Genomic DNA, 25,272 nt, shown 5'->3' with positions numbered 1-25,272 from the left:
TGCTTGGAACGGAGGATTACGAGTTATGCTTAGGAGTTGCAGGTGCAAATAAATTAACGCTTGTTGGGTTCAGTGATGCCGATTGGGCTGGTGACACGACAGATAGGAAATCTACAAGTGGTTTTCTGTTTAAACTTGGCAATGCGATAGTGAGCTGGGCTAGCCGCAAGCAAAGTTGCGTATCAACATCGACGATGGAAGCGGAGTACGTGGCGCTTTCCGAAGCAGCACAGGAAGCAGTTTGGCTACGTAGACTACTCAGCGAACTCGGCGAAACACAGAAGAAGGCGACTCTGGTATACGAGGACAATCGCAGTTGTCTAGATTTCGTTTCTCTGGATCGGCAGACGAAGCGGAGCAAGTATATAGACACCAAGTTCTATCATGCGAAGGATTTGTGTACAAAGGGCATTATCGAATTGCAGTATTGTTCCACGGACAAAATAGTTGCGGACATCCTAACGAAGCCGTTGGGTCCGACAAAGATGCTGCAACATTCCGAAACGATGGGATTGAAACGGAACTAGTGGAGCTACAGTGTCTCAGCGAGGAGGAGTGTTGATAGATAGAGGCGCTGACATCACTGTACCGCGTACAGTGCGATACCTTTAAATTTTCTCAATCTTCTTTGGCGTACAATTAAATAAACCAACACGTTGTTTTTCGAATCAAGTTTATTTTTAATTCTCTTACGCTGAAAATCCGTTTATTGATCGTGATTCCACTGTCGCGGGGACAATTTCTGCCGACATTGTGATATGTTTTCGTTTCAAGCTGGTCACATTTTCTGTATTTTCACCAGCAGGTAATCTAAATTTAGTATGACGTTCATTAAAGCTGCATTAGATGCAAGTGAAAGATAAATATTACCTTTTCCCAGAGCTAACGTATTTAATTTTTTCCACATTATGCTTTTCAGCTACTGATTATCAACGTTTGATCCAAGAAAATTTTTTCGACGGTTGCACCTGCTAACACGAAGTATCAAAACAATAACAAAAAACAGGGCGCCCAGTTTATTCATCTCTCAACATATTTAGGGTTGCCAGTTGTTCAAATTAATAACGCACCCCGTTAGTTTGCATGAGGAATCGTTCAAACGAACGGGGGTCCACTGTATAGCTTTTCCCGAACAATATCACATAGTCGGGTGGAAGAAATGCTATCTAGCACATTGTGGCACTATTACTAGCGTGAAAGTGTAAACCGGTGTCGATTGTGCATAATCACAATCGTGACAATAAGTCTTCCATTGAGGCGGGCGTAGTACCAAGCCATTTTTGACTTAGTTGAGTCTGAAAAACTTTGGATTTTTATATCCAAGCGCGCGCGATAATGCGAAATCACTTCTATCTAGGTTTATTTGTTTTCCTAGATCTACTACTAGGTCTATTACTTTCCTTCAGTTGGGTCCGAACGAGCGACAGCGAGTAAGGAAAGGTTCACCGCTGCGAAATGGGACATTCCGCAAAAAGGTGTTCCATGAAATGGTACATTCCGCGAAAGGTTTTTCTGTATTTTATCTGCTCTGAATTATCAAAGGTTGAACTCGTCAGAAACTTGCAAAACTCGAGATTGTGACAAAGGTCATCCGAGGTTCACGATTTATGTACAACACAGGTTAATTTGTGGCAATACGAAGTCGGGTCAGCTAGTAGTTTGTAAAATAGTACTACATATCTAATTATTAAAAAACAATCAAGAAGAAGTATAGTATACCAATTTTCAAAGCATGTTCTTAACATAAGGGAGTCCGCACTGGGGGATTCACAAACGGGAGTAGTCCCTGATAAGGGGGGCGGGAGGTTCAAATAAGTAAAAGGGATTACGTTTCTTTTGCATTTAGACAGATTGCAGTTGCGCAACCACTTGTGGAGTCAAGAAGGGATTATAGAGGAGGGCGGTTATGAAGCAAGGGAGTTGCTGTGGAAGGATATTAGATAAAATAGACTTTGTTTCTTTTTCGTTATAGGGATTTTCCGAAAGCAAACGGATGCATAATTGATTACTTGAGGGTGAGCTGACTGGAAGGGAGCCGACAGGGAAGGGGGAGGGGAACGAGAGTATGGAAGACGCTCCGCCTTAACTCCAGAACGCTTGGACAGTTCTTCATCAAACTTGACACACATGTGCTTTGACATAAAAGAATCAGTGCAAAGGGGGTTGAGCTGACAGAGGGAATTGACAAAATCAAATGAAGAAAAAGGATTTTGTTTCTTGCATTAATAGAATTTTCGTTGCAATAACAGATGTACAGTCAGTCCACAATCATGAGTCACGAAATGATTGTGGGTCATTTTAACTTTAGCTGCTGATTTTCGTTTAAATGTCACCTACCTAATGACTGTTCAAATTATTAGTGCTACTTATGAGTAACGATTTTATCAATCAATTAATATAATATTTACGCATTAATCGCCCAGATAAAGCTAAAATGACCCTTGATTGTGAACTGACTGTACAAGTCGCTGAGAGACAAGGGAACCGAGCCGAGGGACCCCAAGTAAGATCGGGCACTTTGCAAGTATATAAACATTATCCATAATAAGGCACCAATATCATTTAGCTCAGATCTTCAATCTTTTAATTTACCCGATTTGTTTATGACTCACGCAGCAAGCAAAACTTATTTATTTCTCCATTGCATCCATTGCAGAGCAAAGTGTCCAGCATCCTAGTGTATGGAGGAAGTTCATTTGGCGAAACAACTTTGCAGAAAACAATCGACGTTGATCCGCTAGCATGCTGTTGGATATCCGCTCCTATTACGGATGATGAATGTACTCACTATCGCTTGGAGTTTCGTGGACCGGAAGCCACTTTGCGGGTGCGACAAATCAAATTACTTGGTTACAGTGCTGATGATAAAGCTGCACAATTCAGGCACAATTTGAAGATGATAAACGCCACTTACATCCAGCAGAAAAATTGTGAAACAGAAACATTGCGTGTATTTCGACTTTTAACGGGACAAGTAGCTATGAATGTGTTTTGATCAGTAGAACAACTTTTAATAATCAATTTTCGTTTCATTAGGTATTTGGTAAGCTTATTTTGGAAAGTGGCAAGAATTTTAACTATGCTGGATCCAACACTCCGACTTCGTCGAAAATTAACGACTCGACAGTAATATCCTCATCGACAGAATCGCTAGATTTGCGCGAGCACATGGTTGGGATTCTGTTCAGTCGTAGTAAATTGAGCCACCTGCAGAAACAAATCATAGTCCATATCGTGCATGCCATACAAAAGGAAGCACTACGCTCGCGAGAAGAGTGGGAACATAATGTTTTGTACAGTGCTGACAATGAAACTGACTTCGAGGACAATCTAAAGTTGAACGATACTTACTGCTTCGAAATGTTGAGCATGGTACTAGCCTTATCAGGGAGCGCCGTCGGCAGGTCCTATTTATCCCAGCAGCATGGCTTATTGAAGGATCTGTTTTCATTATTGCATACAGGTAGTGACAGGGTGCAACGCCAGGTTACTGCATTGATACGACGCATTCTACCAGAAATTTCACCCGAAACACTCTGTGAACTGCTTGGAGTCGAAAAGGTGCCAGAAACGGACTTCAATCTGCTCAGCCAGAACAACGAAATGTTCAACATGAACAAGTATAGTTCTGCTAATCGAACGAGTAAAAAAACATATTCAACTGATTTTCTTTTTAGATGCGGTATCCTAGATATTTTCTTGGCTGTCATTGCTAAAGCCCTACAGGTACAGATTAAAGTTAAAAACAATTCCAACAAAAATCCACCTTCGATGAAATTGTGGCGATATATGAATGTCTGCAAAATTGACGATTACGAGAAGTCAACTCTAAATAAACTTTCGCTGACGAATTCGCAGATCAGCAACGTCGAATCCGATCGCGTGGCCAGCAACATAAAAGAGAGTCCCGTGGCAGAACCATACGATTTCGAAGCGTCATCTTCGGAGTTTCTTGATGACAAAACCAACGACGACTACTCGCTGGATTTCGATGGTTGTAGAAGCAAACCGGGCATTCGCGTCGAACCGGTTATCAAACCGCGCTGGTTTCTGAATGGAACCATTTCCTCGAAGCAGGCCGAAAATATTATGTCTCTTATTCGCGATATGGCGCATGGTAAACTGTCAGAGAAATGGTCACTTATTACGAAAGCTGCCATTGCCGAATGCATCTTGAATATTACGCGCCTGTCTGATGTTTATCGTGTACCAGAAACCTGTATGACCACACCAACCCTGTGGCTAACTCTGGCAAGTCTTTGTGTTCTCGATCGAGATCATGTGGAAAAGTAAGTTGGTTGATACAGTGTGACAACAATACTCGAACGATTTGAATAATTTTAGGTTATCCTCCAGTCAGTGGTCCAAACAATCAGAATCAAGACCGCTGTGCTCCAACCACGACGACGACGTCACGTTTGCGATGATAATCTGTAGTCTGTGTGGGTCACTATGTTCCGATTGCGATCGTTTCCTGCACTTGAATAGGAAAACAAGAAACCATTATAGAACGGTATGATTTAAATTTAACTAAAATTAGCATCGTGTTTTATCTATGCTATTCTCACTCGGATTCTATAGGTTTGCAAAGAAGAGGAGGAAGCGATTCGTGTGGAGCTCCACGAAAGCTGCGGTCGTGCGAAGTTGTTCTGGTTACTTGCTCTGGTAGATTCCAAAACACTAAAGGGTATGCTAGAGTTCCGAAATGGCAATAATACACTAGTATGCGATCCGCCGAACGCGATCGGCGTTTGCCGCTTTTGTGGTGTAACCGGAAATACCGGTCTGCTAGCTGTTGGAAACGTTTGTGTTGATCAGCAGTGTCAGGAGTATGCAGCAAATGCTTGCACGAAGATCCATCAATGTGGTCACTTATGTGGAGGCATTATTAACGAGGAACGATGTCTGCCATGTTTACAGCAAAAGTGTCTTGCAAGTGAGAGCAACATGAGTGAGAAAGAACCAAAACTAACACAGGACGCCGACGACATGTGCATGATTTGCTTTACGGAGGCGCTCTCGTCGGCACCATCTATTCAGCTGGACTGTGGGCACGTCTTTCATTGTCATTGTTGCAAAGCGGTCCTCACCAGGCGATGGAATGGACCGCGAATCAGTTTTGGATTTTCGCAATGCCCTATTTGTAAAATGGATATACAACATTCGGCACTTGTCGATTTATTGGAACCTATCGTTTCATTAAAAGTCGACGTAAAGAGAAAGGCTTTGATGAGGTAACGGAATCCATTTTATTACTTCACATTTTACGCTCGTTTCATAAGACACAACGCTACTGCAGAAATGAATATACCTAGTAATCGTTTTTATTCTTCTTTAGATTGGAATACGAAGGAATAGCCAAAACTATGGACAGTAAAAATCTGGCTGTTTATGCAATGGAACGCTACGCATATTATGTATGCAGTCAATGCGGCAAGGTAAAAGAAATCCATTATGACATCAGTATCAAGGTTGTCACAAGCTGGGGGTTGAGCTGAAGCGGTTTGTGATGGGACTGACGGAAACCGAAGACACGATGTGGGAGCTTGGAGTTTGATGTTGTTGTTTAGTATTAGTACTATTCCTACAGCAAACAGCTTCGGCGGTGCTCCCAGCTTATTTTGACATTGTATTTATTTGAGAAAGTTGTTGGGGTTCGAGCACTAATAATTCAGTGATTTCCTGATCGATTTTGAATAGTTTTACACCAATCGATCGAAAAAATTACACCTCAGCTGGATACGCAATACGTATGGGATCTTATATGTAGCCGCTATACTCACATCATTGTCTCTACGATTGCAACGTACCAGATAATCGAATTCCTCGATCACTCCTGAAGTATCTCCATCTATCACCACTGCAGTTCAAAAACCCGAAGAGTTACTCTACCAGCCACCATATACTTTGTTTTGGCAGAGTTTATGATGAGTCCTGTCTTCGCTCCTCGGTGGCCCTTTAAGAAGGTAGACCTTCCAACCAGGGTTGCCACATGCACAGATTATTCTGTGTTTAACAGATATTTAAAAGAAATCGCCTGCACAAAATTCAGATTTTCGCCAATTACACAGATTAAACAGATTTTTGAGCTTTTACATGAGAGTGAAAGAGACGGAAATAGTCAGCCAAATGACTCTCCATCTCTTTCACTCGCATTGTAGTTTTGCATTGGACAGATTTTTGCACAGATATTTTTCCTCGTTACACAGATGGCCAGATTTTTCCAACAAAAACACAGATTTTTATGAGGCATCCCTGCTTCCAACCAGTGCATAGGTAGTTCCTCCACAGTGCATATCTTAAGTATAACCTGATGGATTGCAGATGCCTCCCGGTTGGCCTCGAGGTACGACGCATATGGTCGCATCTCGACTGGCAGAGGCTGTTAGGCAGTAAAATCGTAACACTAGCCCTTGTTTATACAGTGCCTATAAGTTTCGAAAACGGAATGTAGTACCTAGGTTGTGCTTTCTTTTTATAGATTGCATAATACAGCCGTTTGCCATTGGTGTTCAACATTTCAGCGGGGATGCTGTCCCTGTAAGCTGCTTTGCCGTTTTTCTGCTCTCTAGTTGTTTTTTGCACCTTGTCCAAAATTGGTGGATCCTCAGCTTGTCCATCATCTTCAGCCATTATTCAGTTAATGTCGATAACTCCATTTTTTACTATTCACAAGCACAGTAAGAAGTTGTTTGCAATGCCTGGTTACTTGCGGATGCGATCTTTCAGTAATCAGGTTCACCCTTTTGTCGCTGCGCGATCCCTGACTCAGATCTGACTTGGTTCTTCCTGTCAGTTACCCTTGGCCACTCCGTGTCAAATCGTTTACTGGAAGCGGTTGCAGCAAATGTACTCAATACTCCTCGCAGTATAGTATTGATTTCATCGTGGATGTGTTTCCACTGCTCATTAAGATTCTTTCCAACTCGTTCACCGATTCGTTCGTCAGCTTTCCGAGACTACTCTGTAGCAACTATTCTCAATGAAAATCGCTAAATGTTCAGGCGTCAGCCGAGCACGAATCTTGCTTACTCAAGATAGCGATCCGAGTCGAAGTTGATCCCCGAAAGGACCGCACGCCTGTAACATCAGAAAGTGCCTATCATCAACCGGGACGTCCATGGTCCATCTGAGAGCAGCCCTCTCCATTAGGGTATTTTCAGGTATTATTTTGAACGTTCTAGCGTGCAAAATAAGTACTACAGACCCATTCCTTTGGCAGCGGGCGGCGAGGTGGATTAACCTCAGGCGCTCCTTCATGTCAACGAGTTTGTCGTTTGCGCATGCAAATTGGTTAGATTGTAGTTGAAGAGTTTGCTTTGATGCCTCTGCGCTGAGGCGCAGCCGGGCACCTGATAACAAAATGGCAATACACCTTACAGTGGGATCACCGCCATGAGCCACTTGGGAACAGACACAGGCACGGCTAGCAACGCTATTTTTTGTGGCATCATTTAGCTGAAGCAAAAGTACCACCTTCCCTATCAGCATACGACCTTGGTTTGCTTCCTCGATTTACACCTTGATTACTCGTCTCTCAGCAGGCACCAAGAAGAGATATGGACCGCAACGAATAGAGGTCTTTTGTTGTATCGTTAGTCTTTGCTTCTTCTTCTTCTGTTGGGTACTCTCACCACTGCGTCCATTATTTTGAACTATTGTGGTATGCCCCATTGTTTCTTTTACTGTACGCTTCAGGCTTACCAATCATTTATTGAAGAAGTGGTAGGCTGGTAGCTGGAGCGAGACAGGTGCCAATCAGGGATGACTTGGTTTATAAACCTTATAGTCCTGATCGGCGACGCAAACCAGATCTCCCTAGGCTCTAGTAGGGCCTTTTTGAGATACTGCAGTCTGCGTCCTATTAGTGCTCCACAATTGCAGAGTAAGTGTTCCGAGGTTTCGCTCTCGGTATTGCACAGGCGACAAATATCATCTTGCACGAAACCGAGATTCCGAAGATGATATTTACTCGGACAATGTCCTGTCACCTGTGTCCTAGTCTTTGCTTACATTAGACCTTCTAATGGACACGACAACTAATGATTTTATAAGCAAGGACATTTTTTATTTAAATTTTTAAGAAGAATCAATTATTTTTCTTCTACCTGTTAGTTTTTTACGCAAAATTGGCTGTTCGCGGTTAACCGAGAAAAAAGTTCTAATTTAAGGCTTTATAGCAAACCATGCGGTCGGGTCTGTAACACAACTCTTGTGCTTTCTTACCACTAGGCTTACTATGGAGGTGAAGCACGATGCGATGCCGAACTCGGTGAAAACTATAATCCACAAGAGCTAGTTTGTGGAGGCTGCAGTGACGTAGTAAAAGCACAGGTAACTAACTATCCACCTCACCTCATGAGAATCAGTAAACTCAACTTACATTTTACTTATTTCAGATGTGCTCCAAACACGGAACGGATTTCCTGGAGTACAAGTGCCGCTACTGCTGTTCAGTGGCTGTGTTTTTCTGCTTCGGAACAACTCATTTCTGTGACACATGTCACGACGATTTTCAGCGGCTTACCAATATTCCGAAAATGAAACTGCCCAAGTGTCCAGTTGGACCGAAAGCTAAACAACTTATTGGCGAGGAGTGTCCATTACATGTAATACACCCACCCACGGGAGAAGAGTTTGCCCTGGGCTGTGGAATATGTCGAAATGCTCATACATTTTAGACAGTTTGGTTTTGTAATAACCATAGAAATTCTACTATATTGCACATAACTATGTCAAAACAAAACTAATTGACTAAATATTCCAATTCGTGAACGACTGTTCCCGACAGATCTCATGCAAGTGATATAATATGCTTTTAGAAAATACTAATTTATTATCTAGACTTTAGAACAAAACAACAAAGCCATCTAAACAATTCTAGCATGGCTTTAAAATCACCATGCAAGTTCCGTTGATTCTAATACGTGAATAAATTCTTGGAAATTTTTAAATACATGCTTTGGATTGATTTCCGAGTTTAGAGAAACTTCCCGCTCTGCTTCCACCGTCACATTAACCAGCACACTAGACCAACCTGCACGCTTTGCTCCTATGTAGTCCAAACTGGGTGTGTTTCCAATGTGCAACGCTTCACTAGGAAGCACGATGGCATTGCATCGGCTTAGGGCGAGATCAAAAATTCGATAGCACGGTTTTTGGCTGCCAGCCTCGTAACTAGTGAGGACGAAGTCCACTTTCGGCAAGGCCATTGCTTCTAGAATATCACATAACCGTGGGTCGAAGTTTGATATAATTCCTACATGTTTTTGGCATGACCTGGCTATTTCCAGCACTTCATTAGCTAATTCAACTTTGGTCCAGCAGTCTTTTGTTTTGTAGTTTTCAATAAGCTGATCGGCAAGGCGACCAAGCATTATTTCATCGATATGAGTATGGGAATCACGAAATATGTCCATCACTAAGGATCTCCACCACCAGTGCCAGTCGTAGCCGGAGAACTTCCCAAAATTAGGATATTCGCGAGCCATTTTCTTGAAATGAACTCGAAACCGTTCAGACAATGCTCGTTCATCTATGCCTGTACATCCATTCTGTCTGGCTGCCAGGGCATACTGGACTTCAGGCGGTCGAGAAAACTTCAACAACGTATCCGTAACATCAAAAGTAATCAGCTTGAAGCGGCCCAAGTTTTGCGCAATTCGACTGGAACCGATACCAATCGCCATTATTGTTGGTCAAAACTGTTTGAAAATTCAAAGAAGCCGGCTTTTGTTTTCGATAAGGCTTATGCAAACCAAAATTAAAACTTACCGTACATGCAGATAATTTCGACGTTCACCTGTTGCGATTAAAGGCTGATAATATCTATCTTATCCTTATGTCAAACTATACTGCATGCTTGCGTCTGGTGCTCAGATTTATACCTTATTTATATTTGCCGGCCAAATTGTTTTTTATTTCCTTGCATCACAGCACATTGTGAATTTACTTTCCCCTGACATTTTGAGGTTCGAGGATAAACATTTTCTTCTCGCCCCTTGGTAGTATGGCAATGATGCCAGCAAACATGGTAGATGGTTGAGGAAAAAATGGAAATGCTATGTGCAAAGAACATTAAACGAAGGTAACCTATTACACGTATCTTGAAAGTTTATAAGTTTATGATGTTTAATATCATTATGTTTATGTTAATGTTAGTTGAAATAAGGTGATTTATGATCACAGTTATTGGTTTATTCGAGCAGTGCAGCCTGTTGTTGTTTGCTTTTTTAAGGTGCGCTTAGATTGGCAATATGTGGCATGCAACTTTTTCCAAACTGTTGCCCGGTGTTTCCGAGCAACATGGCAGCGTATAACAACGTTCAGGTGGCAACAGAAGCAGCATTGAGCAACAACAGGTAACATGTCGCTTACCACATTGTGTGGCATAGAAATATATTTGGGTGACATGAGCTGAATCGTTTATATGTTGCTCAGTAACACAACAAATATGTTGCAGGCATAGTAACTACGTTTGTTGATTTCACACGTGGTAAGCAAGACACGAGGAGAATCGTCCTCTTTCATAATTGGACTTTCGACTAGGTAAGTCATATTCGATCATCGGTCTTAATAGATAATATTGTGCTTTGCAGCTGTACCTGGATTAATCCAGATTATTTTCTCTAATGCCAACGTATATGGCAAAACAAAACAGCAACATTGCAATTGTCAGTCATTCTCTTTCTTACTCACAGCATTCGCATTGTCGCACTTTTTGTGCCAGTCGCACTTTTAGACTGCGGTGTCCAGTAAGGTGCAAAATGCGGGATAAAATTAAAGAATACACAATGGCGACCGTGACGGGGCACATAAAAAAGTGAAAATCAATGTGTAGAAAGACTACCTAATTAAGACCATCAGCAATAGTTGGTCGGAAGGACCGCCCAACGGTGGGTCAGAAAGACCGCGCAACAGCAGGTCAGAAGGACCGCGCAACAGCTAGTCGGAAGGACTGCGCAACGGCGGTCGGAAGGACCGCGCAATGGCGGGTCGAAAGCATTGCACAAAACGAGTCGAAAGAACCGCTACGCTGAAAAAAAAGAATCAATTCAATCAGGTTGTTCGATTTATACAACCTGCACCTATGAACCCGAAAGAGCGAAGCGAATCTCAAGATTGCGCTCCAAAATTAGTACAGGTGTTAATCTTTACTTGTCATTGCAGATTACGAAATAACCTTGAAAAAAATGCCCAATAAAGGAAGATTCGTCCGCCGTATCGTCGACTCTGAATCCGAAGATGACGAGGTGCGCAGCCAAAATTTCGAATATCAAGCAAACATGAAGAAAAATGGAAGGGAGCAAAACCTAGAAACACCCAACAATAAACCCGATGCCTCGTCCGATGACGACGATGACATGTCCGGTATCGAATATGACGGTGACGAAGAAGACCTAACATTGCAAAAGGACCAAAAACAAGTGATCGCAGGGCGTGTTGCTGAGCAAATTGATCGTATGGAGAAAATGATCTCTAAAATAAATGATTTCCTGAGCCGCTTTGATGCAGATCCAACTCGTGATAACGATGCTGAGAAAAGCTGGAACTTCTCAAATGGCGCGGGCCGATGTGAAGGTGTCGGAAACACTTCGTGTAGCATCAGATCATCTCAGACCATTCCCGAGTGGAATTTCAGCAAATAAGATGTGGGAGCACTGAAACCGCTACGTGGAAAATTTTGAAATAGCAGCCTCCCTCAACAATGTACTCGATTCTGTCAAAAGGACTCAATTATTATACCTTTCCATGGCAGTGAATTACGAGATATCACAAAAGCGGCTAAACGGCGTCCGAACCTGTCAAACCCCGACTGTTACAATATTTTTGAGTCAAATATCCAAAAATATCTACGATCAATGACGGATAGCACCGCCGAACGCGAAGCGTTTCCTGAATTGAAACAAGAAAACGGTGAATCTGCGGTGGCTTTCCACGCTAGATTAATGGGGAAAGTTAAACCATGCAACTATAATGATGATTATGAAGATCGATTTGTACGAACACAACTACTAAAAGGTCTCAAAAACCGAGGTCTAATCAAACATGTTAGGATGTACGGCAGTGAAACGAACTTTATTGTTCAGTCGGCGACACGGAGCGAAGCATTCGAGTCTGAAAGCAGACAGCAAGATGATAGTAGCGTAATGGAGATTCGAAGCGCCCGTGGTCAACCATCATATGACCAATTCAACCGAAAGCGTACGAGCATGGATCGTCAAAAAGTGGTGCACCGCCAGCTAGGCAACAACGTAATACCGAGACGAACCGGCTGTCACAAAGACGTCGATGCACCCAATGTTCCCTATTCAACCATCGTAACGGACGATGCCCAGCAATTGATCAAAACTGCAACAGATGTGGTAAACGTGGTCATTTTGTAGCAGCTTGTCGACAGAGACATATTAACGTTGTGCAGAATAAAGCAACATTTCGACCAATCCCCGGACAAATCTGACAACTCAGATGATGAAAAGCAGCAGAACAAGCAGGTATTGACATAGTAACATAAAAAAACATGATCACATAATATAATAGCTAGAGCTACTCAGAATAAAACAAAATACACAGACAAGATTAATAGAAATAGACTCAGACTCAGACGCGGATGTAAATGTCATTGGAGGGCATGATTGGAATCAACTAAAGCAACAAGCCCGAACTGGAGCGGCAAGAATAGAAATGGTTGAAGCCTCCTATTAGATAATCTCCTTCTAAGGGCTAAGTCACCTGAGTCAATCGTTGAATAAACCGTCTTAATGCAGAATGACTCCAGCAGGTGGGGAGAAGAGCCCGCTCATTAACCACGATGTGTTGTTAATCGGGCCAAGATTAACCCTAGAAAGTTGACTGTTTCACTCTCGCTAGGCCCACCGCTTCAAACAAGTGCTCTGATGGTCCCTCCCTCTTCCCGATTCTAGTTTATTTATGAAATGTATATATGGGTTAAAATAGAACAATCTCACCAGCAGTCCTTCGAATGGAATAGAGTTGCGTCCTTTTAGTTTCCATAAGTGGTTCTAATCATTAATTTAATTTTTTCTTCTGGTATCCAATATTCATGTGCAGTATTAACACTCGTATCGGCCAAAGTTTTCACTATATAGCAGGAAATGCTTCATAAGCTAAAACGAAAAAAATAATTAAAATAACTTATATTATGCTTACCTATTAACAAGATCGTGTGGCTCCGCCGTCTGCCCAAAACCTCGATTATGAGATCAGGCAGCCGGGAACCACCCAGTATCGCAGCTTCTAGCTTGGCTACTCAATAGAGCATTACCGGGTATGGCCACGTGGAGGCGCTAGGTACGGGCTTGGGATAGCTAGAGCTATATTGGACGCTCCTCATTTGCCTTCCCCATTTCATCCCCATTTAGAATACACAACTTAATACTCCTGAACCCAACAAACACCGAAGCTGAATTAAACTGCTACTGATTTGGTTACAGCTGATTTAACTCTGAATACAGGTGGTAGACGAGATTGCATCTCGGTTAAACTGACAGAATCAATTTGAAGCGCAGGTTAACCCTCTAACGGGCAACATGGTAAAAACGATGCGATCAAGCTAATGACTCTTTTATCATAAAAGTGCACTCAAAAGAACCTTAAATTCTGATTTTCATGCAAAAATAATTATCTGGAGGAGCGCTAGGTTACAAAAAGTCCAATTTCTCTTTTTCGTTTTTCATGTCTAACGCGCTACCCCGATATTTTTTCAATTCAAAAACATTACAAAATTGAAATAAAGCATGAAATTTACTCATAGAAAAATTTTAAGGTCAATCATTTTGTTCTAGATATCCTTTTTCTCCAAAAGTAAAAAACGGAACATTCGCGCAATAATTATTTTCGAAATTTTTCGGAATTTTTGTTTTTGAAAGATGATAACTTTTGAATGCATAGTCAGAATGTTGTGATATTAATACCAAAATGTCAAGAAATCTATTCTGAACAATTTTCGTATGCAACTCTGGAGCACCAAAAGCGAAGGCCGTCTACAGACGGTCTTACCCGTTAGAGGGTTAAAACTGTCTATAGCATTACGGTTTACGGGTCGATCTGTCAAACTGCCCGTATCGTTCATAAATTTCGGGTTCGAGTTAGCACGAACCCAGATTAATTTTTGAATTCGCTATTAATAAAGGCCTTTTCCGCACTTTTAAATAGCCAATTTGCGCAATGCTGTCAATTCTATTTTTAGAACGAGAAATAGTTTTGAACGAGATATTTTTAATTAACCTGAATCAGCCGATAATGTCGATAACTGACAAACTTTTGCTGTTAGTGGAAATATGAAATTCTATGACCTGACAGTACGTGTGCTGTGAGCCGAATGAATTAAATGTTATAAACTAAAATGTGTGTTATGTTTAGTTCTTCCTGTTTCTGGTTATTTATCCTCAGCTTGATCCTCAGAAATAAAAATCAGAGGGGTTGTGTACAAGACACGACCGCATATATAGGTGACGCAGGACTACGTAAGTCTTTTTGTAGTGATAGTGGCATGTATTCATGCTTGTCATCATTCGATTCATCATGTATACATGCTATATGCAACATATATACATGCTACATGCGTTGTATGTAACATTTATCAAAGTAGTAACATTGCATACGTTTAATTCTCAAAAGATTGTGAATTTGAAAACAATTTAACAAAATAAAGAACACAAACTATTGCTTTCCTGCTATCTTACTGAAATTAAAGATTGTTTTTAATACCCATGGTTCCCCACGTTGAAGGGATTTACCAATTCAATCCTATTTTATCAACAGCACATCTTTTCACTACACTTCTAATGAAACGGCAGGCATGCTTATTCATACAGAGTCGTATTATAACCGAACACTACAGCTGTAGCACATTTTCCCAACACAGATATCAAGTTCGCCGAGGTTTAATCGTCTCGCAGTAAAGAAGTTGCGATCTGTTGGGACAACGAACTTGTGTCATTTTTTCTGGCACACTTTCCTAACACAGACATCAAATTGGACTAGGTTTAATCGCGTTCGTAAGAAATCTGTTGGCACGAGGGGGGTTTGTTACTCTCTCTGGCGTAGTTCCCAAAACATCAAAATGGTCTAGGTTGAACCGCGGTGTTAAGAAATCTTGTTGCAATGAGGAAACTTTGTCACTTATTTTGGCTTACTTCCCAAGTACAGATATCAAATTGGTATAGGTTTAGATCATCGTAAAGAATCTTCCAACCAATCACGAAGCGAGAATTTTGGTAAAACATAGGTTCATTATTTTCAATTTTTCAATAGTTCAACATCAAGAATCCATATTTTTCTTCATTTGGGTCAATTCTTAGAAGATTTTCCGATCGATTGGTGTAAGAATATTGAAAATTGTTCTGAAAACCGCTGAGATATTAGCGCTCAAACCTTTCATTTTTCGTGACACTGCATTTTTCGATTTTTTGGAATGACACCCTATCTCAAAATTTGCCGTAAGACGTAGTCCTACGTCAAAAGTACAAACCCAGGGTGTCGATTTCCTGGAAAAACCTGGAAAATCAGGGAATATCAGGGAATTCATTTTTGGATCAGGGAAATCAGGGAATATCAGGGAATTTCGAAATTCTATCAGGGAAATTTTGTTTACCCGGCAATATTGTTGATCAACTTTGGAATCAAATCAATTTTCGTGTAAAATATACGCAGATTGATCGGTTGAATTAAAACTTGTTACATGTCTAGTGGCGATTCGATTATCTTTCAGTTTGCCGTAAATTTTTTATTTGTTTTGCGCCGTAAAATTGTCAGACTTTACTCGCTGTAGTGCTCGAAATCGGCAGGCCTCACGCACTTCACGGTGCAGACATCAAGAGCACAAAGCGGGATACAGACTGTTATTTACACGCGATCTACAGCGTTTTCACCAATTGCAGAATTTTACACTCAGAAGCCCCAAGCATTGATCATCTTCCTTCAGTGTTCATGATTCATGTCCGTTAAGGGTTACCGGAACATTAACGTTCTATAGAATTTGCGTTTATGCGAGTTGGCAACCTTCGGGACTGGTTCAGCTGGTTAAGTAATACGCAGAAAGCTTACATGTTTCTCTGTTCTGACGTGATCCGCAGTGAGCATGCGACTCTTGGCCTGGTTCTTCTCATCTGTCGTTTTCTGGCATTCGACATCAAACAAGCTGTTATACGTATTGAGTCACGTGACTCGCAGAATAAGGGTGATTGTCTTCCCCACGTCGTGCCTATCACTTCCCTCGTAGTTGTTGGCGCCATAGCGGATCCTCCATAGCCTACTTACGTCTTATTCCTTTTCGTCATACTGTTCTGCGATTCGTTGATCAAGCTTTCTGGTCTACTCTACTGCAACGTCATATGCCGTAAACCGCTAGATGTTGAAATGCAACATCCTCTCAGTGCGAGCCTTCGCCGATTTCGATAACCTTGCGTGGATTTTACGACGAGATAGTGGTCAAAGTCGCTAAGAAAAGACTGTATATTGTGACTTCCAAAAAGTATTGACCGATAAACAGGATCAATCTGGGAGCTAGAGTCTTGAATTTTCAAGTCGTGCACACCCCATAAATCCTTTCGAACCTGTCATAGAATTCGTCCCTAGCAAAGCAAAGCAATGTCTTGAGCATTAACCGTCACTAGACATTATCCTTCTTTATCGATAGACTTCGCAGCCGGCTGTTAGAGTACAGGAAAATTACGGGGTCAGTGCAACCATCCTACTGATTCTATCTAACAAAAACCGGCTAGCCGAGACTGGCTGTTAGATCAGTATCGTACCTCGAAGCTAACTGGGCGGTTCAATTCGTCCCTAGTATCATCGAATTTATGATTTGTTGGTGACTATACGTTGATTAAGCTGTAGTTGAAGAATTTGCCTTAATTCTCAACACCCATATACGGTCATCGGACCGAACGGCCGGCCACCGAACTACCTTCGAGTCAATGTTGCTCTCAAGTCTCGATAGTTGCAATCCGAAATCATGACACACAGCTTTAGTCTTAACTTCGTATACTGTCCACCATTGAGGGTTAAAATATTTGCCATTTGGACATTTTCTAACAATATATCTAGCTAAAGTTTTGCCGTACCTCGAAGCCAGCAAAACGCACATTTTTGTACCAATCTTTGAGGAATCATCTCTTTAACCCCATACTTTTTGCAGCAAAGATAACAAGCTGAAACTTCCAGGAAAATTTTGTTTTAGTTTAACTGAAAACTCGCAGACATGTGTCCACCTTCCAGCGGCAAAGTTACTAGTTTGAGCTGACTGAAAATTAGCAAGATTTGTTATGTTTACACGGCTGTAATTTTGTTGTATGTAACATCTAAGCTTTGTGCAAAAACAGGTCGATTAGATTATTTCTCAATCTTTGTTTCTTTGGATTCAAGTTGATACCTCAAACATAACTGTCCCTAGACTCGATAGAAAAGGGCGTTTTCGAAACAACGTTTTGTGCAACAACGTTAATGGGAATAAACACTACAGAAACAATTATAATAGATTGTTTAGATCAAATACGTTTATTCTCTACAAGCGTCGTTGGTACAGATCGGTATGAAAAAGGTTACACGTTAATCATTTAGTGCTCGAACGTCTAAAGACTACCCTGAGGGGTATGACACTTACTTCAAATAACATAACATCTTCTCCTTTTTGAAAAAAAAATCAAATCAAATAATATAGTCCTTGAATTTAACTGGCAATCGAATTTCTCTCTTTGGGCGTTGGTTAACCTGTGTGTGATGTCTTTTCTCTTGGCACGGTTCAGACTCCTTTGGTTGCGGATGCTCCGTTGCTTCCGGATTCTCACATATTTCCTGCTCAGGCTCGATTATGTCGTCTAGAATTTCACTTGAGTTGGCAGAAGTGGAAGGTTGCATTGATTCCTTCTGTGGGCTGTTGCATAAAGGTGGAACGGCATTCTGCCGCTGTTTGACGTTCACTGCGTCTCGCCTATAATTAGTACCATCAACGTTAATCAGATATGATCGGTCGCTAAGTTTATTGCTAATAATTCCTGGTGTCCAAATTTTCGAAATATCCGGTCTTAACTGTACATACACTGGAGATCCTATATCTAGTTCTGGAAGATGACGAGATTTTTTATCGTAGTGATATTTAATCTTTTGACGATTCAGTTTAATAGATTCAGGAACAGCTTCGATAACTTTAGGCAGTAAGTTTGTTACGGGCATCGGAACACTAGAACGAGTACTACGAGCAAAAAGCCTAGTTGCCGGACTTGATCCAATATTATTTGGAACATTTCGCCAGTGTTGTAAAATATACCATAAATCCTGATCGGATTCCTTTGCTTTTTTAATAAGTTGTTTAGCAGTTTTTACAGCAGCTTCTGCTTTACCATTGGCCTGCTGATGGTACGGAGCCGAAGTAGCGTGCTTAAATCCCCATTCTCTAGCAAAAACTGTCATCTCGTCGTTTGAAAAATTGGTTCCATTATCCGTAATAAGTAGTTGAGGTGTTCCATATCGTGCAAAATTGCGTTTGCATATTTCGATGACGGATTTAGGCGTCAAATCTTTGAGAAGGTCTAACTCAAAAAAGTCTGAGTAATGGTCTACAGTAACTAAAAATTTGCATTGTTTGCCTCGATAGTCGGTGAAAAATACGTCCATTGACAACAGCTGCCACGGGTATATTGGAATCGCATGAGTTTTCATAGTTGGACTAGTCTGTGAAGATCCGAATTTAGCGCACACGTCACACTCCTGAACTTTGTCCTTTATTTGACTGCACATCCCTGGCCAAAAAACATTTTCTCTAGCTAGTCTTAAAGTTGACTCAATTCCAGAATGGCTTATGTGCAATTTTCCAAGTACTAAGCGTTGCAGATTTGCTGGGATCACAATGCGGTCATTTCTAAAAATAAGACCATCCTGAGTAGAAAGTTCATTGCGGTGTTTGAAATAGCGCTTGACTGCATTTGGCACTTTGCTGATCCTCTCAGGCCACCCTTCCCGAATAAACAGTAGCACTGTCTGCAACACCTCGTCGCACGCTGTTTGTTTTATGATTTCATTGATCTGATCGTCTGATATGTTAAGGTAACTGCTTAAATTTATGTTTTCCAATTCTTGAAACACTCGGAAAATATTTAGTTTCCTGAATTGTCCCGAATCATTCGTCATTATTTCAGGCGCCCGAGAAATTGCATCAGCAACTACGTTGTTTTTTCCGGTTACGAATTGTAATTTAATATTATATCTTTGTAGATTTAAAAGCATGTGTTGAAGTCTTTTCGGAGCTTTTAGAAGCGGTTTTTCAAAAACACTTATTAAAGGCTTATGATCTGTCTTCACAATCGTTTCTGGATTGCCGATGATGAGTTGATCGAATCGTAAGCACGCAAAAAGAACCGCAAGAAGCTCTTTCTCTATTTGGGCGTAGTTACGTTCGGTTTGCGTCAACGTTCGGGATGCATATCCGATCACTCCCTTATCTTGATACGCAACTACCCCCAACCCAAAACAGCTCGCATCACATTCTATCCAGAGAGGTTTTGTTACGTCATAATACTGCAGGTTATGTATATCACTGACTATTGCCTTGATTTTATCAAACTCTAGTTGCTCAACGGTGCTCCATGTCCACGGGATCTTCTCAGAAGTTAATTTTCGTAGGGTAAAGAAAGAGGCGGTGAGATTCGGTATGAAGCGGCTCAAATAGCTAACCATACCGATAAAACGAAGTAATTCTTTCTTGTTTGTTGGTGGTGGAAAGTTCCTGATGACCTTAACCTTTGATTCGTCTGGCTTTAAACCCTTATCTGAAAGTATGTGACCGTAAAACTTAACTGATGGAAGACAGAGCATCAGTTTCGATATATTCAATTTTACATTTTGGGTCAGCAATCGAGACAATAGAGCAGTGAGACATCGATCATGGTCCTGAAATGCTTGAGTCAATGTATCTCCTCGTCCAAAAACTATCAAATCATCAGCCAAACATTCTACACCTTCGAGGCCCTGTATGACTTCGCGGAGCTTTATTTGGAATATCTCGGGAGCTGATGATATCCCGAACGGTAATCTCATCCACCTATATCTTCCGAATGGCGTCCAAAACGTAGTAAGGAGACTGCTCTTTTCATCCAAAGAAACCTGCCAGAAGCCTTTTTTAGCATCTATTGTAGTGAAAACTTTCGCTTTTCCAAGCTCAGGAAGTATTTCGTCAAGGGTTGCGAATTGCAAGTTTGGACGTTTGAGGGCTTTATTTAGCGGAATTGGATCGAGACAAATACGAAAAGACTCACCCGATGAAGATCGTTTAACCAGTAAAATGTTGCTGACCCAGTCAGTATGCCGATGTTCTTTTGCGATGATACCTTCTGCTTCTAATTTATCTAGTTCCTCGTGGAGCTTCTTCCTAAGCGCTATAGGAATTCTACGGGGAGGTTGGATCTGCGCAGGAACCTCCGGATCAATTTCTAGCGACACTTCTCCTGCTATTTTACCGTACCCTTGAAACACTTCTTCGTATTTTTTCACAATAGCCTGTGCATTAATACGATGCACATTCCAAGAATCATGATGTTCTTTAGAGCACTTGTGTGAAACTGATTTGCAGAATTTTACTAATCCCAATACTTCACATACGTTAGCCGACAAAAGCGGACGATGATCAACGTCAACCACTTGTAGTACTAACTTGAACTTTTCATTATTATGCTGGCAACGAATTTTTACTTCACCAATAACGGGAATCGTACCACCCCCAAAGCTTTGCAATTTGAACTTAGATGGCAAAATTGTAGGCAAATCCTCACCACACAGCTTTCTCAAATAGTTATAACCGATTAAGCTGGTATTTGCACCGGTGTCTAGTTCGCACTTCACTTTTCTCCAGCTACCGTTAAGCTTCAACAATATATCTGCAAGAACGTGTCCACCCTCTGATGCATAGTTGTATATTTTGCCAATTTCACGCTCACATCCGGATTCTTCCGAATCAGCACTTGCAACAGAATCACAATCTTCCGAGTCAAACATCACTTCCTTAACTTTTTTCTTGTTCTTCAGACACATTTTTTCGAAGTGATTTCTTCCCTTGCATTTACGACATCTTTGACCGAAGGCTGGACAAGAGCCTTTAACGAAAACGTGACGTCCTCCGCAGAATTTACACTTTTTTTCTTCTTTTGCCTGTTTCTTCGCGATTTTATTCACCATACTGCCTGCTTCAGCGAAAATTCCCGCAGAGCTCAACGCTGAAACCTCCTCTAAGCGACACTCATCAATAGCTTTTTCGAGTGTTATATCGTTATTCGTAATTAACTTTTGACGTAAACGGGGCCATCTATTCGACGTCACAACTTTGTAGGTAAGAAAACGGTTTTCCAATACATCAAGTTTGCACGGTTTCACCAAAACTTTCAATTTAGCCACAAAATCGTCTACGGATTCGGTTTCTTGATGGGCTGAAAGAAACTCCATCAAGTCTAGATTAAAATTGCGGGGACGAACAACTTTACTTTTAATGGCCACCAGAGCGGCATCTGGTGTAGCTCTTTGCTCAGCCGTCAACTCGAAATTAAAGTATTTCTTTAATGCATCGAAACCAATCACTGACAACATAAAACTAACTTTTTTCGCGTTTTCTTCGGCCGGCCAGTCATTCATTCCTATTGCAGTAGCATATGTTTTCCAGTTTTCTTCGAAGAAATGGAAATTATTATCCATGTCCCCAGTCAAACAGAGAGGAGGCGGCTGTGGCACTTGAACTGATGATGACGATGCTGCCGGAAGCGTTTCTAGCCGGCGTACCAGATCAGTAAATATTTTGTTTTGCTGCACGAGCAGCCGCTGTAACTGTTCTTCCATCATGTAAACTACCACTAAAGAAATCTATTCGTACACGAAAGAGTTCGAACTTATTGCCTAATGCACTAACACAACAATGAATGAAGCGGTTTTATTTGAATTGTCCTTTTGTCTTGCTTCGGCAATCATTAATTTTCGACACTTTCAATATTTATTTTCCAAAATAACTATTGGAAAAGACAAGCTATGGTTCAATACTTCTGACACCATGTTTGTGTAACAACGTTAATGGGAATAAACACTACAGAAACAATTATAATAGATTGTTTAGATCAAATACGTTTATTCTCTACAAGCGTCGTTGGTACAGATCGGTATGAAAAAGGTTACACGTTAATCATTTAGTGCTCGAACGTCTAAAGACTACCCTGAGGGGTATGACACTTACTTCAAATAACATAACACTGGTAAGAAATAGGTTAAGAATCTTTGATACATGTTCTTAAATCATGAAGAAATCTAGCTTTAGTTAGTAGTTTCAGTAGCTCGCATAAGCCATACTAAAGGGTTAAAAACTTAAGCCAAAAATCGCCCAAATAAGCTTGATATTCGAGTTTTGAGGGTCAGGGAAAAATATTTGAAACATCAGGGAAAATCAGGGAAAGTCAGGGAATTTTATTTTTTGATTTGAGTCGACACCCTGAAACCAGTAAACGCTGAAATTGTACCCGAAGGTCCACTATTGGTAGATAGTTACATTTTCATTAAAAATACATGTTTGCAAATGGTAATACCTGAAAATAAATTAATGTTTTATTGTTATTCGACTCTATCATACTTGCAGAGCAATTAGGATTAAAAACAAATGTACGAAATAATGAACTGTTGAACATCTTACCATCACAACAAAAGTGGCTGAATCATCCTAATCCGAGATATTAGCATCATCCTGTTGGTTTGATTCACCAATTAGTGGTTACTGAAAAATGAACAATATTAAAAAGTTATTAAAATTTTCAATAATGGCAAATGTTTGCAAAATATACCTTCTCTATCTCCTGAGGTGTGTCACTTGAAAAAGAACTAGCTAGCTTCTGTATTACTTTTTACAGCTTTAAATAAAAGCGGCTTTAAAAAATAACTTCTTTTAATTGCATTTGTTCAATAATATGTATTTACCGTGGTATTTACCTTCATCAAAATAGTTGTTTGGCCAGTGACGTAGCCAGGATTTTCGTTCGGGGGGGGCCAACTCATTTTTTTATTAGAGAAGTTTTAAACTTAAGAGGTTCACTCACCTCTGGAGGGAGGCCAAGTTAGTATGCAGAAAACCTTTTGTTTAAGAAATATATTTAATGCTTATGTTACAGAATGTTCTTTCGAATTAATTAATTAATTTGTTTAACTAAATATTCATGTAACACAAGTAACTTTCTAATGGTTTTCATAAGTTTGCGTACAATATGATTTATGCTTATTAGTTTGCTGGTGAGAAAAATGTTTTACAGGATTTTTAAAAACTTCATAGCTTCTGGCACTCTCGCATCGAACCTACTTTTCCCTCCGCAAGACGCTTCGATCAAGGAGCATACACCGCACAAAGCAGACGATGTACAAAGCGCTAATCAGACCGATAATCCTATTCTTCAGCAGACGGATTTCTCGCCGGATCTCTTCGAGATCGGGAGCCGGCACGCTGTTGTCGTTTGTAGGCACTCCGAGGTTAACTTCCGTTGCGTCTCCTATTGCTATATCGCCGTTGAGATGCTCATCGAAATACTGCTCCACCTATCGAACACCTCGCGCTCGTTTGTGATTAGATCCCCTCCCTCGTCCCTACACATGTCAGGTTTAGGTGTGTAGCCCTTACGAGTTTGGTTTATCTCTTCGTAAAACGTGCGCGCGTCATTAACCCAGAATAGTTGTTCCAGCTCTGTCCTCCTTCTGGCGCTTTTTCCTCAGGATCATGGTCAACTCATTCCGCGCTTGTCGATTCTTGGCCAAATTCTCTCTCGTGGATATGATTGGATAGTTTTCCCAAGCTCTTCTTTTCCTTCAATTCTATCGCTTGTTGGCATTCCACGTCAAACCAATCATTTCGTGCACTCGATGTATGCACGAGCGTATCATACTCCATCCGTTTTCGAGGGTTGAAGCATCTAGCTCCACAGAAGAAGGCAGAGCTTCATCCAGTACGCGCGCGTAGTTTTCGGCAACTGGCGGGTTGTTTAACTGCCGAATGTTTAACCGAGAAGAGCGGTTTTGTCGCGAGATATAAACCGAGTTTTAAACGCACATGTACTGCTACTAGGTAATGGTCCGAGTCGACAGGGAGCATACGTTGGTGATGTTCGAGAAAAACCGGCCCTCGATGAGAATATGGTCGATTTGGTTAGAAGTTCGTTGGTCAGGTGATCTCCAGGTGGCTTTGTGGATATCTTTGTGGGAAACGAAAATGCTCGGGAACTGCAAAGTTGATGCATCGCTGGCTGTTGTCGTTTGCGTCGGTGTGCAGGCTATGGGGCCCGATCACAGGTCTATACATTGCTTCCCTGCCGACCTGGGTGTTCATAACCCCGATGATGATCTTGATGTCCTATCATGAGCAGCTGTCGTACGTTGCCTTCAGCTGCGCATAGAACGCTTCCTTCTCGTCGTCGAGTATACCTTCGTGTACGTTAATGATAGTTTAATTGAAGAAACGGCGTTTTATCCTCAACATGCACATTCTCTCGTTGATCGTTTTCCAGTCCTTTATGCGATTCTGCATTTTGCCCAACACTACGAAGCCCGTTCCCAGCTCGTTGGTCGCTCCACCGCTCTGAAAAATTTGGGCTTTACTGCCACGGATCCTCCACACCTTCTCGCCTTTGCGACATATCTCCGCTGCAGTTCCAGATGCCAAACTTTCGGGGTCCTAACTAATCGAGCAGCACTCTATCGCCACCAACGAAATTTAACGATCTGCAGTTCCAGGTACCAAGTCTCCATTCCATGTCCATATTTCGTCGCCTTTGTCCATGCCGAATGTTCCAAGTAACGGAGAGCTACATAGTTGAGAATTTTCACAGACTATGAGAGATACAAAATGATGTCGGTTATATTGTTATTCAAAGGCGCACTCATAAAAAATATACTAGTGCTACAGTTTTAGCTTGGTGTATTGTTATTCTGCATTGAAATTTTTTTGAAAAATGTAAGCCAAAACATTTCGGGGGGGGCCAAGGCCCCCAGGGCACCCCCCCTGGCTACGTGGCTGTGTTTTGCTCCTCCTCCTCCTCCTTCACAACCGTCACCAATTGATGTTTTTTTCAGAAGTTGGGTGATTTCAGATGGATTGTTCTCATCTACATTTGAATCTACGACAAAAAAATATAATTTAAAACTAATGTCTAAACTAGTTGTACAAATAGAGATACTTGCTTAACAAAAAGTTCTTAATATATTCTGGTAATCCAGCTGCACAAGCGTCTCCGGTTTGTTCTGCCGCCA

General features: G+C 41.2%; 2 protein-coding genes across 2 annotated transcripts in view; one reads left to right on the top strand and one right to left on the bottom strand.

Moving 5' to 3' along the window:
* The window catches only part of LOC128746021 (E3 ubiquitin-protein ligase highwire), an 85,165-nt gene extending 76,484 nt beyond the window's left edge, over positions 1–8,681 (top strand). The window contains 8 exon segments of the mRNA XM_053843073.1: positions 2,657–2,974; positions 3,037–3,779; positions 4,005–4,289; positions 4,345–4,513; positions 4,582–5,234; positions 5,339–5,438; positions 8,233–8,334; positions 8,400–8,681. Coding sequence (XP_053699048.1) covers positions 2,657–2,974; positions 3,037–3,779; positions 4,005–4,289; positions 4,345–4,513; positions 4,582–5,234; positions 5,339–5,438; positions 8,233–8,334; positions 8,400–8,681 — 2,652 coding nt within the window.
* Positions 8,682–8,723: 42 nt separating this feature from the next.
* Positions 8,724–9,878, bottom strand: LOC128732485 (rhythmically expressed gene 2 protein). The gene is made up of 2 exons (XM_053825743.1): positions 9,775–9,878; positions 8,724–9,704 (listed from the first exon to the last, which is right to left on the bottom strand). Exon 2 carries the CDS (start codon positions 9,687–9,689, stop codon positions 8,898–8,900), a length of 792 nt encoding a protein of 263 aa, XP_053681718.1. The 5' UTR covers positions 9,690–9,704; positions 9,775–9,878; the 3' UTR covers positions 8,724–8,897.
* Positions 9,879–25,272: the final 15,394 nt, after the last annotated feature.

Source organism: Sabethes cyaneus, chromosome 1, assembly GCF_943734655.1.
Source record: "Sabethes cyaneus chromosome 1, idSabCyanKW18_F2, whole genome shotgun sequence".
Lineage (NCBI taxonomy): Eukaryota > Metazoa > Arthropoda > Insecta > Diptera > Culicidae > Sabethes > Sabethes cyaneus.
Note: the sequence above shows the minus strand (reverse complement) of the source record. Positions and strands in the feature narration are given on the sequence as shown.

Coding starts and splice junctions, on each gene's coding strand:
- LOC128732485 (XM_053825743.1), bottom strand. CDS start 9,689: ATGGCGATTGGTATCGGTTCCAGTCGAATTGCGCAAAACTTGGGCCGC.